The 15,426-nt window shown below is 40.1% G+C and overlaps 1 protein-coding gene across 1 annotated transcript; it reads left to right on the top strand.

The window, feature by feature from the left end:
* The first annotated feature begins 1,710 nt into the window (after nucleotides 1-1,710).
* LOC135080215 (uncharacterized) lies at nucleotides 1,711-14,035 on the top strand. The gene is made up of 10 exons (XM_063974898.1): nucleotides 1,711-2,072; nucleotides 2,148-2,282; nucleotides 2,571-2,636; nucleotides 3,098-3,190; nucleotides 3,721-3,873; nucleotides 4,578-4,760; nucleotides 4,928-5,075; nucleotides 11,729-11,888; nucleotides 13,365-13,583; nucleotides 13,966-14,035. The coding sequence occupies exons 1-10, from the start codon at nucleotides 1,917-1,919 to the stop codon at nucleotides 14,033-14,035; spliced, it is 1,383 nt and encodes a 460-aa protein (XP_063830968.1). The 5' UTR covers nucleotides 1,711-1,916.
* The last annotated feature ends 1,391 nt before the right edge of the window (nucleotides 14,036-15,426 follow it).

Genomic DNA, 15,426 nt, shown 5'->3' with positions numbered 1-15,426 from the left:
AATAAATTAATTCTTACAAATCGTCAAATCTCGTTATTTTTTTTTACCCTACCAGCATTTCAAGACAAAAATTGGTCAAGTGCATGAATACATGGATCAGTGTGTGTCTTATTGTTATAAAAGTAAGTACGGTTCCTTGTGATCGGTATGAGTGCACCACATACACGGACCATGGTTTTAACTCTTAGAGTACATCGCAGGATATGTATTAAAAACAATGCTACTTTATACTTCTTCTACTGCTACTTTATTCTAATTAATTATTTGTTACTTGTGCTGTTAATTACAATTCTCAATCCGTAAATAATTTCTTCTTTCTACCGTGTTCGTACTACTGTCCTCGTAAAATCATCGTAACCGATTGTTGTAATCGGATTACATGAACATCACTCGACCATGTATGTCCATTTGGACATATCGGAATGGCACGCTTTGACGATCAACTTGCTGCATCTACTCTAACTTATCTGTGATTTCATTCGTTGGCGCATTTTTTTTCTTCTTCATGGTCAACCATAGTAGCAAAGGTCATGGTAGTTTTATCGGTTGGTCGGTTAATCTTTAGCAGAGCCCCGATTACGGTAACTTTTAACGTCTACAATCCAGACGCGTTTCTGATTCTGCAATACGATTGGTCAAAACAGCTGACGTACGCTGTTGAACGACCAATCGTATCGCAGAATCGAGAAGCGTGTCTGGATTGGAAACGTTAAAACACAGATATGGATAGATGCAGCATGTGTCAAAAATTGTATGAAGCCGAGCGTGCCACTTTTTAAACGTCATTAGTGTCATTTTAGCGAATTTTAGTGATTGCCGCAACGTAAAAGTAATCGTATCATCGTACTGCATTTGCAAAGTCATCGAATGATATCGTGTGACTCGATTCAAAAATTAATTAATTCCGATAAAACTGATAATTTCTTAAATACAAAACCAAAAACATCTTTATTTACCTTTTTAAAATAAATTAATTCTTACAAATCGTCAAATCTCGTTATTTTTTTTACCCTACAAGCGTTTCAAGACATAAATTTGTCAAGTGCATGAATACATGCATCAGTGTGTGTCTTATTGATGAGTAAGTACGGTTCCTTGGGATCGGTATGAGTGCACCACATACAGGGACCATGGTTTTAACTCTTAAGAGTACATCGCAGGATATGTATTAAAAACAATGCTACTTTATACTTCTTCTACTGCTACTTTATTCTAATTAATTATTTGTTACTTGTGCTGTTAATTACAATTCTCAATCTGTAAATAATTTCTTCTTTCTACCGTGTTCGTACTACTGTCCTCGTAAAATCATCGTAACCGATTGTTGTAATCGGATTACATGAACATCACTCGACCATGTATGTCCATTTGGACATATCGGAATGGCACGCTTTGACGATCAACTTGCTGTATCTACTCTAATCCATATCTGTGCGTTAAAAGTTACCGTAATCGGGGCTCAGATACCGGTTATGAATTTTAATTAAAAAATTAACTTGTGCTGTTCCAAATTCTAATAGCATTTTTTTGTATGCAGTTACATGCGAACGAACTTCTCAATGCGCAGTCTCAGGGCCGTAGATCACAGGGGTAGATGGCTCAAGTCAAGAAGCTAGCTAGATCCATTGAGTACAGTAACTAAATGACTAGAATCCAAAGCCACTAATGAAAATTTTAAAAAGTTTCAATGAGACACCTGTCAGTCAATTGTCAAATTTCAAACTGTCAAATATTTTGTTACCATTTTTACGGTTCCTGTGCAAGTTTTACCATTTTCATGGTATAAATGCCAATGATTTAAGTGTTTTAATCGTTAAATAAAGCATTTTTAATAATATCTAATCAGTGCAAAAACATTGACATGCCACTGTTCGTATGAACAAAATTTAGCTCATTGGACTTCTTCATTCATCTTCATGTTGACTTTGTGCCACAACTATTTTCGTGTATTTCCTAATAATAAAAACAATAAGGAATCCACCCAGAATGTCAGCAAGAGAAAATTCGCTTTCGGTGTATTTGTTTTATTTTTGGTGGTGGTTCTATGGGTCGCATCATCAGAACTGACAAAAGTAAGTAGAGGAGTTTCTATTTACGCGTTAATTCTTTGTTTACAGGTGATTACTATATGTTTATATTTTTTACAGTTTATATATGTTGAAAAGAAGTTGGACAGGCCATTCCTTGTGACCTATGTGCGGAGTTCTATGTTATTTGTCTACCTATTGGTGCTGTGCTTTGCGCCTCCTACAAGGGACCCCTGTCGACCTGCCGACTACACTGTAAGTCTCAATTATTTAATGCTATAGAGCTCTTATAATATCAATAAAATTTATTAGCAAAAATACATGAATTGTCTATTAAAAAATATTTATGTACTGTACAAAAAACTAAAACCTCTGAGATTGTTATTTAAAAAAGTTCTATGGAAAGATTCACACTAAACTTTATGACAAAAGATTGAGTTACTAGGACTAACTTATTAGGTAGGTTAGGTAATCATTTATTGTTTCTATATGTTCAAAAATGTGCCTGTTCATTCAGCACCTAACTTATTTTTGTAATTTCAGCAACTGTTAGAGCCGACAGCTGAAACAGATGATGAGAATTATTTCACCGAGTCTACTAATAGCTTGGTGAGTATAATTACCTTTTTTTTAAATACTCTGCATTTTCTGGTGATTACATTATTTTTTTTATTTTATTGTGATAGACATCAGTGTTGAATTGAAATGCTATATACATTGACAAATTTAATTGCATTGAGTGTCAGTAAAATTAAATCATTTATTTGCATTACATGTGTGGTTTGACAGTCAGTAAATGGTATGATGGTAGTGCATCACATGCACCCTGTAAATTAATTAAATAAAATATAAAACTTTTATTTTCACAAACAGATTTTGGCTACAATAAATTAAGTTAATTAAAAATATTTGTTTGTTCATTCTTGTGGCATGGGCAAAAACATCCTGCTTCACTTCTGCCTGTTCACTCGCTGCTCTCATTATGTCATCAGCACCCTGTTAGGGCACAGCAATAATAAAATAAACTTATACATTTTGCCTGTAATTAATAATATTTATCATTGTTGAAGGGGGACTCGACTTTTGTGCCCGTCAGAGCAGGGGAGACCACTGACAGTGACGATGCAGCACCCAGAGCTGTTCGGTTCAACAAAGTGGCGGAGGTAACATTTTTTATTTAAGATTCATTCTAAGGTCTGATTTTTCAATCGTCCGATAACTTTTAACTAAAGAATAAGTTTGGCACTCTGACAGTTTTACTATCGGAAATATGTCAAAATTACAAGGTTATTCTTCAGTTAAAAGATATCTAACAATTGAAAAATCAGCCCAAAGATAAATAAATCTTGTTTATAATTTTATCTGGGTACTCTTCTAAGGATATATTTTTGTATGTATTTAAACATGTTGATTTCAGTTCATTAATATTACAATCACTAGACTAGTAACAATCAAAAGAAGTAATTTATCTAAATTTTTTTTTATTGTTTTTTCTAAAGTGGTCATGACCATGTCCACCCTACGGTGCCAGCTTATCGTTGAATTTTGGGACACGTATCTTGCCAGTGTCGATTGCAAAAACGAGGAAACAGGAATAGGAAAAAAAACTTATTTATCGAATTTGGAAATAATATTGATGATCAGGAAAATTATTAATTTACAGCAAATATTTATAATATACATATATATTTAGGTGCGAGTTATGTCCGCTGCGATGGCGGGCGAGGCGCTACTAGCGCGGTTATCGTGGGCGGCGTCAGTGCGCGCTACAGAGTATGCGCAGCGCAGAGCAGCCGCCGCGGCTACACGGAGGCACCTCAAGCTGGCTGTTTTGTTCTGTATACCAGTGAGTATTGAACTTGTCTCAAGGAAACAAAACACTATCAGTGCGCTACTAGCGCGGCTATCGTGGGCGGCGTCAGTGCGCGCTACAGAATATGCGCAGCGCAGAGCTGCCGCCGCGGCTACTCGGAGGCACCTCAAGCTGGCTGTTTTGTTCTGTATACCAGTGAGTATTGAACTTGTCTCAAGGAAACAAAACACTATCAGTGCGCTACTAGCGCGGCTATCGTGGGCGGCGTCAGTGCGCGCTACAGAGTATGCGCAGCGCAGAGCAGCCGCCGCGGCCACTCGGAGGCACCTCAAGCTGGCTGTTTTGTTCTGTATACCAGTAAGTATTGAACTTGTGCGTTTTATGTCAGGAGAGGCGACATTTGCATGTTTTTCATGGGCTGCGTCAAAACGCGCTACAGAATATTCGGACACATCAGAAGTTAGACAGCTTTTTTAAGTTCTAATCTCTCATAAAGACATAATTAACATAAATAATATCCAAAATATTATCATACTACTTTCCAAAAGTTTAATAACTAAAAACTAATAATGTTATTAGACTATAAAACAATAGGTAGGTAAAGGTTCCTTATCTATCCAGTATCCAGTTTACATAATGAGATAAGTCATGCCATTATATTTAAATCGATTAGCGTAACTGATTTGGCCTTGATCACACAATAACAATACAATAAAAAACAAATTTTATTGTTACAGTGGTTCATATCAAACTATTTGTACCGGCTGAGTATCTTGTACGGGCCGGCGAGTTCGGCCAATATCTACACTTCTACAACCGCATCACTAGCGCTGTCATTCGGCGCGGTGTTCGCACAAGCGCCCACTGACAGACTGTCGCTGTCAAAGTGCGTGTCAGTGCTGCTGACTGCCGCGGGACTGGTAAATATGTTCAGCATCCATTTAAGAGTGTACGTTACCCCTTAGGTATTAGAGTTTGTTTTCATTCGGCGCTGTATTCGCACAAGCGCCCACTGACAGACTGTCGCTGTCAAAGTGCGTGTTTATTATAAAGTAAGGATATTCACACATCAATATTATTATTACAGGTAGTTTTGGGCATATCAGAGAGTCATACGAACAGCTGGAAGGCGGTGCTGGCTGCGCTAGGCTCAGCCGTGTTCTACGCCGTCCATCTGCTGCTCTTCCGACGGGAGCTCAGGAAAGGAGACGGGATCAATTCACCGCTACTTGTTGGTAAGTTTGTGACAGCTGCTATTTTACGTTAGAATTTATAAATACGTTGTTTGTGGGTGTAGTTGATTTTGCGTATTCGAATTCGCGCTTTGCAAAGCTCCCCGATACTAGTTGGTTTTGTCCATGACAAAACATTCGCTCCTGCATGTTATTCACGTAGTCACCACCAGTATGACGTCAAAATCATACGCGTAATCGTCGTTTCAGCCAAATGACGTCCACTGCTGGACAAAGGCCTCCCCCAAGCTTTTCCATAATGAACGGTCTTGCGCTGCCCGCATCCAGGTTCTTCCCGTGACCTTCACCAGATCGTCGGTCTACCTAGTAGGAGGCCTGCTCACGCTACGTCTTCCAGCCCGTAGTCGCCACTCGAGAACTTTTCTGCCCCAACGGCCATCGTCTGCGAGCTATGTATAATGTAGCCCGCCCACTTCCACTTGATTTTAGTAATTCTGTGAGCTGTGTCGGTCACTTTGATTTGATTACGACATGCAACAACATGACAGTATCTATATTAGGCTGGTTTTAGAGTCACGCTGACGCACGCTGACCGTCATCGCTGACAGCCGAAATGTATGAAGCGTCGGCGCCGAGCGATCAGCGTCACTCAGGAACGTTCCCTTCAATGAGGGCTATCGTTTTAGCGCTCACCAGTTAGCGCCACTGTAGAGTAAGGTCCTGTCACTTGCTAGTAGCGAAGACAGTGGCACCAACTGGTGAGCGCTAAAGTGGTAGGAGGACTATCGCATTTGCACTCATCAAGATGGCGCCACTGTAGAGTAAGGTCCTGTCAATCGCCAGGGGTGCCAACTGTTAAGTATAAAAACGATAGCCCTCATTACATACATATTGATCTGTCAGCGCCGACGATCAGCGAGCGGTCAGCGCGACTCTAAAACTCGCCTTATGGTGACGCGCACAAAACGGGCGGGGCGATAGCAATACTCTTCCTCATCGCCGCCGCTCCGAATCGCATCGCCCCGCCCATCGCTCGGCCGTCGTCTGTTTTGTGTCCGAAAACTTAGTCCTAAGACTAGTTCCAAGAGAGTTCTGTTTTGCTAATCAGTTTTAGTGGGGTGCGCAAGCGGCTGCCTCGTGTGCCGCTCCGTTTTGTGTCCCCATACTTAGTTCTAAGACTAGTTGGAAAAAACGTTTGTTTTCCTCATCAGGTTTAGTGGGCTGCGCTCTATTATTATTCAGGCAGTTAAAATACTTCACAGTATTAATTGCACCACCGTTTTTACATACATAGTTTAGTCTTTACAATGCAAATGGGTGAAGAATACACGTGCGTGCGTCAATGCTCGCTCGTGATTGTCCTGTAGGTTAAATATCTCAGGAGGTGCCGTCGCGCGTATTTTGTTTTCCACGCAAACTCGCGGAGATGAACAAGCCTGGTTTTAGTGTGGTTCATGGACAAGTTCCAAGAGTATTGTTTTTCTCATCAGGTCTAGTGGGTTGCGCGAGCGGCTGCCTCGTGTGGCTGCTAGGCGCATTCAATTACAGGCGCTAGTTTCCATTAATTTTTCGCAGTCGCGTTGCAACACTCCTTACCCCCGCGCATTGATTGATTGATATGGTGACGCGCACGAAACGGGCGGGGCGATTGCAATGCAATATTATTCCTCATCGCCGCCGCGGCGCCTCTCCGAGTCGTGTCGTATCGCTCGGCCGTCGCCAGTTTCGTGCCCGCAGACTTAATCCTAAGACAAAAAAGTAAAAAGTATTTATTTCTAAAAGATGTCCACATGTACAATTTTTCTGGCGGTATCTGCACTAAACAAGTTCAATCAAGTTCCAAGAGTTCTGTTTTTCTCATCAGGTTTAGTGGGCTGCGCGAGCGGCTGCCTCGTGTGGCTTCTAGGCGCTAGTTTCCATTATTTTTTCACAGTCGCGTTGCAACACTCCTTACCCTTACTTCTTTATGGTGACGCGCACGAAACGGGCGGGGCGATTGCAATGCAATATTATTCCTCACCGCCGCCGCGGCGCCGCACGGTGGGCGAGAAATCGACCTCCCCTTTCATAGGATTTAAAAAAAAAAAATTTAGTTTTTAGCACTTTAAAGTATGCAGGTGTTTTGAACACATTATAACATTAAATTAAATAGTATTCACGGGCCTCGTCTCGTCTTGTACACCACGTAATGTGTCATTTTGTGTTTCAAATGTATGAAAATGAAAACTAATTACTTCATAACTTTTTCCGGTCTTGCTCGGTCAGGCTGAAACTTTCAGGTATTGTTACCGAGTCCTTAACAAAGCTATGTGATATTTTACCTCGATCCCGAACGGTCCCGATCAGAAGTTATGAATCAAAACATAACATCCATATTTGGATGTGAATGTTTTAAAAACATAAATATTGTGTGTGTGTTTATATTTATGTACGTGTGTTTGTACCTTGTGTTTGTATTTTAATTTTAAGGAAAATCATCTATCGATGAGAAAAAAATAGAGTACACTTGAAAATTGCTGTAATTAAAAAGATATCAAGTTTCACAAATAACATAATGAAAAATCGAAAAATCAATAAATTAATCAGTGTCACAGTCAGACAGGTTCCCTATATCTACAAATTCAATATTTGCCTTAGTTACACTATGATTTAATAACAATTTGGCTTCATCTGAAAGAGGTTTATTACGAATCTGACTCATCTTAGGTCTAAAACTAGACAGGTATGGGTCAGAAGATATTAATAAATTATGGATGATATCCTCATTTGTAGCAATCCTACTGGTCTTACGAGAGTGGAAGGTTCTGAATTTCTTAAAATCTTTGTTCCGTGCTTCCGATGCCTCTTCAGAGAGTTTGCCGATTGGAATAAAATTGTTGTGCTCAATTATTTCAGCACCATGCAGGAGTAATTTATGCACGCTTGCCGGCATATAATACCAAGCATAGAGCTCGACATATCTTCGAGCTGTTGTAGCACAATATTCACGGAACTTTTCCACATCAACATACTCTCCACAAGATATTACTTGAAGAATCACACCAAATCTCTTTATGAGTTCCTCATCCACTCCCGTAATTTGTGCAGTTGCCCCAGGATTTGCAAAAAACCTTCTCGCAGTGTTCCCGTCATTGGAATTCCCTGCACCTTGTTTAACCACGTCCACGAGCAATCCCATTTCAGCTCGAAATTTATCTTGAATGGTTTTTTTCTTGCTAGCTAATTGTGACTTCAAATTCTCTCCTTTAGCTTGCCATTGCTTAAAATCAAGGCGGTAAGCAACATGTAAGATACATTCCATACATCTAATTCGTGCATGAAGGGAAGATAGGCCAAATTTAAACATATCCACAGAATGGTGTCTCTGCAATACCATGTCGAGGTTATTCATTTCGCTCGGTTTTGCTTTACAGATATCGCATGTCGCTGTGGAGGTATCTGATAAGTGTGAGGTTATCTTGCCATCTATCATGGTCATATGCAGTTTATGGTTCACCTTTGCACTTCCGTCAACTGATGGCTGTAAAGCTGAAATTTCTGTTTCAATTTTTGTCATTTCTTCTTTAATGTTTAAATCATTTTCCTTGGCAAATTTAAAATAAATAGGCCGGCAATAAAAAGTTGAGGAGGCTTTGGGATTTTCCCATATAATTTCAGCAGTATCATCTCGTACCATTTTCAATGGTACAAATGAACACATGAATATGCTGGAATCATCACCTTCCATAGTCTGCTTGTAGTTACTGTGTCCAGATGCACCATCAAAGCCCCACTTACTGATCAAAGACAATTTATTTTCATCTGCTTTTGTTTCCAGAGTCTTGAACAGCCTCTTTACCGTAATGTCCAAAATAGATTGTAGTTTAAGTTTAACGCCAGTATCTGTTATTATCATACCTTCTTTTTTCTCATTTTTCTCATTTCTCACAGCATCATAAGATGGGAATATATCACATCCCATATCTTTTAACATCTGCCTCAATACAATATATTGCCATTTTGATAAATTTAGTGATGTCAACATACCCAGTGCTTTTTCAGCAGGACAAGATCGCTTTGGTGATTTGAGGCAAGCTAGAAGCATTGATGCGTCATTAGGGTGTTTGATTAAATGTTTCACTAACTCAGCGAAGTCCGTTTGATTTTGGTTTTCTCCTGGTTTATTGGCCAGAGCATGAGCTAACGTATCAAAATCATTTTCTGCAATAAGATTTTCAGTTCTTCTTCTTTTTTGAAGGGGACTTAGATCTTCAAAACTTTTTCGAGCTCTAAATGGAGTGGTTGATGTCGACACAGAGACATTACGAGGAACATTAGGACTGGATGATGTACTAGGAGTTGAAAGTTCACTATCCAACATCATATAAGATATTTCTTCGTTTATTACAACAAAGTCCGGCCATTTAATTTCTGAATCCAACCAGCCAGCGAACTTCACCTTAAAATTGTCCAGTGTGCTGTTGGCAGATTTCCATTTTCGCTTAAGATTACTGGTATATGTAGCACAAAATGTTTTAAGATCGGTCTTCTGTTTTTCGGACAGAGAAAATTTCACTGAATTGACCACTTTTTCAAACAGCAAGTCCGCGTTAAAGGATGTTTGTCTCATGTACACAAACACGTCGAGATTAGAAAAAAGCCCTTCCATTTTCAATAATTAAAAATTTGCGTAAGGATAACGTTAAGGTATTAAGTACCAGTAATGATAAGTGAAGTGACATTTTATTATTATCAGTGTATTACGAGGGTAAATATTAAGAGTACAGCGTTATTAAATACCCTCACTAACAGTATGGTAATAAATTACTACCCGCATTTGATGAGATAATGTTGTAAACATTACTTACCTTCATTTAAGTTTACGGGGATAGTTAAAGAATAAAATTGTTTTTAAGTTTTAAGCAATAAACATTTGGCAACAGTAAAATGTACAGTGAAACGATTCTGAAATGTCAAACGGTAAAATTTTTAACTATTAACCCAGTATTGATAGTGCCTTCCTTTAAAACTTAAATTTTTATATTTTTATTTTATCATAATATACAAACGATAGGTATGTTTTCATTTGTTTTATGTGATTTGGTATTTGTTGTGTAATGGAGCTAGCTCATACTTATTATTTTTCTGTCTGTCGTACCGAAGTAATACATTATTTAAACGGGAATATCAGAAAAAAATCGCATGTTATTTTCATTCGTAACTCCTAATCGGGACCGTTCGGGATCAAAGTAAAAGATCGTGCAGCTTCCTTACAGACTCGGTAACAATACCTGAAAGTTTCAGCCTGACCGAGCAAGACCGGAAAAAGTTATGAGGTAATTAGTTTTCATTTTCATACATTTGAAACACAAAATGACACATTACGTGGTGTACAAGACGAGACGAGGCCCGTGAATACTATTTAATTTAATGTTATAATGTGTTTAAAACACCTGCATACTTTAAAGTGCCAAAAAGTAAAAATTTTTTTTTAAAAATCCTATGAAAGGGGAGGTCGATTTCTCGCCCACCGTGCGCCGCTCCGAGTCGTGTCGCCCCGCCAATCGCTCGGCCGTCGCCAGTTTTGTGCCCGCAGACTTAGTCCTAAGACAAAAAAGTAAAATATATTTATTTCTAAAAGATGTCACATGTTCAATTTTATTCTGACGGTATCTGCACTAATGGGAGCATTCAAGTATTACGTAACGCAATTTAGGGGGGAGGGGGGTCTCGTAAAACTTTACGTTACAGGGGCGGGAGGGGGTCTTTCTTACAAGACGTTACGTAACATTGTTTCTTTTTTTTTTAATAAAAATTTAGGGAATTAAAACTCGCAAATTGGCAACCCTTTTCGTTTACGTTTTACGGGGAATCCTTCGATTGTATTATAGTCTGGTCGTCATTTTTCGATTGTATTAGAGCCAACTTTTATGGCTATAAAACTGTTAAGTTGGGATTAATCGCTATCCATCTGTTAAATGGTCACTTGAGTGTTATGTAACGTTTAGAGAGGGGGAGGGGGGTACAGAAAAACAAAACGTTACGGTGCGTTACAAGGGGGGGAGGGGGAGTCTAAAATCTTCAAAAATTGCGTTACGTAATACTTGTATGCTCCCTGTAAGTTCAAACAAGTTCCAATAGTATTGTTTTCCTCATCAGGTCTAGTGGGGTGCGCGAGCGGCTGCCTCGTGTGGCTGCTAGGCGCGTTCAATTACAGGCGCTAGTTTCCATTAATGAGCGTTTTCGCGAATGAATAATCCGCCAGATGGCAATACGTAGACGCGAGGTCCAAATGCTGCATGATTGGTTATTTTTACATGACATTGACAGATATGTCAAAATTCACCAATCATCCTGAGATCGATAAACAACTAAAAATTGTAAAATAAAATTATAGTTAAAAAAACTACTACGTACGTAGTACAACTGCATCCCAACTAATATTATAAATGCGAAAGTAACTCTGTCTGTCTGTCTGTCTGTTACGCTTTCCCGCTTAAACCTCGCAACCGATTTTGATGAAATTTGGCATAGAGATAGTTTGAGTCCCGGGAAAGAACATAGTATCCCGGTTTTTGAAACAGGGACGCGCGCGATAAAGTTTTTCTGTGACAGACAAAATTCCACGCGGGCGAAGCCGCGGGCGGAAAGCTAGTTTCAGAATAAAGCTTGTTTTTAAAAAAGTTTTTTTTTAATTATAATTTTATTCTCATCAGGTTTAGTGGGGTGCGCGATCGGCTGCCTCGTGTGGCTTTTAGGCGCGGCGCTGGCAGCAGGCGGGGCGGAGCGAGCGGAATTGCCGCCGGCGCGGCTGTGGAGCTGGCTGCTGCTCGACGCCGCGCTCGGCCCGCTGCTGCTCGAGTCGCTGTGGCTGCTGTGAGTGAAAAAACTCATAAATCTTAATATACAGGGTGTTAGGTAAATGGGTATATGAGCCGACACTAGCCCATGTTAACATAGGCATATAAATGGTATGGTGAAGTCAGAAAATTGATATCTTCATTTTAATTATTTTAAATTTTCATACAAAATAAATTTTATACAATCCGATTTGTATGAAAATTAAAATAATTAAAATGAAGATATCAATTTTCTGACTACCGTAGAGGTGCACTAAGAAAGAAATTCCCGAAATTCCTACGGGAACGGGAATTAGCGGGAAAATCCTTTTGTATGAAAAATCTAAACCGCTTAAGTTAGACGCTTGAAATTTGGCATGCAGGTACCTTAGTATACTTAAAGCTTAGTTACAACAGGATATTGCAAAACGGGAGTTAGCGGGAAAAAACATTTGTATGAAAAAATCTAAACCGCGTAAGATAGATGAAGGGGGTAAAACGGGATCCACGCGTACGAAGTCGCGGGCGGCCGCTAGTCTTTTATAATACGAACAGCTAGGGACTGGAATTCGCTGCCTGCTGCTGTCTTTCCTGAACACTATAATCCGGGCCTTTTCAAGGCGCGAGTTGAATAGACACTTACAGGGTAAATATGTACCATCCTAGACTGCATCTTACTTAACACCGTGCGGTCAAATACCTGCCTTGTTTTGCCTAAAAAACTCATTTATTTTTACAATCATCATCAGCCTCAGCCACAGGACGTCCACTGCTGAACCTATCAACGCAATATTGCGTAGTTGGCATTCGATGTATTAAAACGAAAACCTTATGAATGACTAATATCTACACTCGACAGGCTTGCTAATGTCTCTGTCGACAAGTGCCTATAGTCTGGTTGCGAGCACGTAAAATTTTGTCCAATGACCCCAAGTTACCCATCCTTATCGCTCGCGCGTAATTATATTGCTGTCGCGACTGTGCGACGGGCGCCCGCAGTGAGTGTGCGAGCGCGACAGCAACATAATTGCGCGCGAGCGTTAGGCCTCAGCCTCGAGTTTAGCGGGCAGCGGGGCGGGAGCGGCGGCGGCGCGGGAGCGGGCAACGAGCGGGCAGCGGCGCGGGAGCGGGCAACGAGTAGGCAGCGCACTCCTTCTTTTGCACACAATAAATCGAGCGTTAGGAATAAATTTGGATCGAAATAAATTGTCGCCGTTGTTCAGACATTTCGTTTGCGAATAAAAACAAATATCTCGACAACACAACCCCGAACACAACACTGCGCCGCTAAAGCGCCGCGCAAGCTGCCCGCTTGTTTCGAGAACGGGTCTGCGTTGCCCGCCCCGCTCCCGCGCCGCCGCCGCTCCCGCCCCGCTGCCCGCTAAACTCGAGGCTGAGGTCTTAAGGATGGGTTGCTTGGGGTCATTGGACAAAATTCTACGTGCTCACAGACCGGGCTTTAGTAAGGAAAGGTATTTTTTATTTTTTTACGAACGATCGTGTTTGTCAACAGTGGCCGGTCGTTCACCAGCACAGTGACAGCGACCAGTATGCTGGGGCTAGTTCTGCCGTTGGCGGTGTGCGTGGAGGCTTACAGCGGACGCGGCTCCGTCTGGGCCGGCGCCGCGGCGGCTCTGGCGGCCGCTGGCTGGGCGGCGGCCGTGTTGGAACTACCGCGGCCGAGGCCTGTGAGCTGGCTGACCAAACGGTTACGGGCCGCAGAGGGATTCTCGTAAGTTAGATACTTATGATGAATAGTGTACAGCGGGCGCGGCTCCGTCTGGGCCGGCGCGGCAGCGGTGTTAGAACAGTAGAACTACCGCGGCCAAGACCTGTGAGCTGGCTGACCAACCGGTTGCGGGCCGCAGAGGGATTCTCGTGAGTATCTATGACCTAAGGTGTACAGCGGGCGCGGCTCCGTCTGGGCCTTTTTCGGTTTCTGTTCTATTTATAAAAGTATTATGCGATAGACTGCAGTTTTCTTCTAATTAAGAGATATAATCTGGCACAACTTCCACTTCGTGGTTTTTAATGTATCAACAATTAATTATAACTTCTCTAGATGATGGTTCTCGTTAGGTACCAAATTAAGTTTTCCAACATTTCTATTACAGAGCAATTAGGAACATCTCCGACTTGGACGAGCAGTCAGAAGCGCTGATGTCATCAGACGAGCCGACGTAGCAACTGCGAACGCTCGCTCGGCTCGGTCTGACTCTGGTCTTAGTGTAAGGACTGTTAGTGCGCGCTCACGCCGCTGCGAACGTTCCGCGAGCGTTCGCGGCGTGTCACACCGTCACTTGATAGATGCACACGATTTTTTGTGGAATTACGTTACAATTAAGACGACGAGAACAATTTGCACTGCTCGCTCACCTGCGATTCTTACTGCTAATTTTAAATTAAAATGTCAATTTGATCGAAAGGTGAAACGTGATTGATTTTATCGAATATGTTGTTATTACTAAATAAAGGTGTTGCCAGTGTAAGAAAAATTGCACTCTTACTTTTAAGAGATAGAGTACATTTTTCTTATAAGAAATAAAACATATTCTACTACTTAGAATTAAAATCTCTCAACACAAAATAATAAAAATATGATTGAGAGAATTATTGAGGCAATATAGTGAAAAATGTGATTCAAATACTTTTAAAGTCCCTTAAATTATTTTACAATATGTCTTGAACACCTTTCGACACCAATTCTATAGAATATAGATGTAATTCTAGTAGAAATTTGTTAATTGCCGTGATTTGCAAGCCTTTAGCAGCAACTTGTATTTATTGAAACAATCATTCCTATAACACCGATTTAAATAAAATAACAAATGAATTAGAAATAAAGAGTTCGTGTAGTGTGACTTGTTTCTACGTTCTTCTACAAGTATTTTCAATACACTTTAAAACATCAAACAAAAATACCAATCACGTAGATAGAAGAGAATAGAAAACTTAATATAATTACCATTGGTAGTGTAATTGAAATAACTTAAAAGTACGTCCTTATGAAACTTCCTTTTGTTTTATTATCATGAAAGTTAACTTCTATCAGTAACCCTTAGGTCACACACATAGCTATAACATTCATAGACAGAGTAAATTCTTATGTCTATGCAAAAAAGCACCGAAATATAGTATGTCTTCAGTCAAATAAACTATGTATTATCATTATATGCGAATACTTGTCTACATACATCGCAATAGCGCGAATCTTTGAATTATCACAATGTGTGTGGCCCAGGGGTAATGGAGGTCAGAATCTAAATTCTTTCAGACGTTATAAATCGTCTTGACTCAATAAGTCTGAGAAAGTAAATAACGTATTTTACACTCTATCACAACATAGCTAAGGGTCTGTTAAAGAGATTTTGAGTTATTTCAATTACACAACGTAATAAAGCTTGTACAAATGTTATAAAAAGCTATATTTTTGCAGCAGTAACTAAACTTCTTTCAATGTAAAATAATGGAGCTATTCGTGTGGTAACTTAAACGTGCACCTGTTTTAGTGTGTGGGCACTTTATTTTATTCCTAGTCTTACCATATTTGATTAGCATTTATAACTGTTAAGTAA

Source organism: Ostrinia nubilalis, chromosome 17, assembly GCF_963855985.1.
Source record: "Ostrinia nubilalis chromosome 17, ilOstNubi1.1, whole genome shotgun sequence".
Classification (NCBI taxonomy): Eukaryota; Metazoa; Arthropoda; class Insecta; order Lepidoptera; family Crambidae; genus Ostrinia; species Ostrinia nubilalis.
This window is presented reverse-complemented; position numbering and strand designations above follow the sequence as displayed.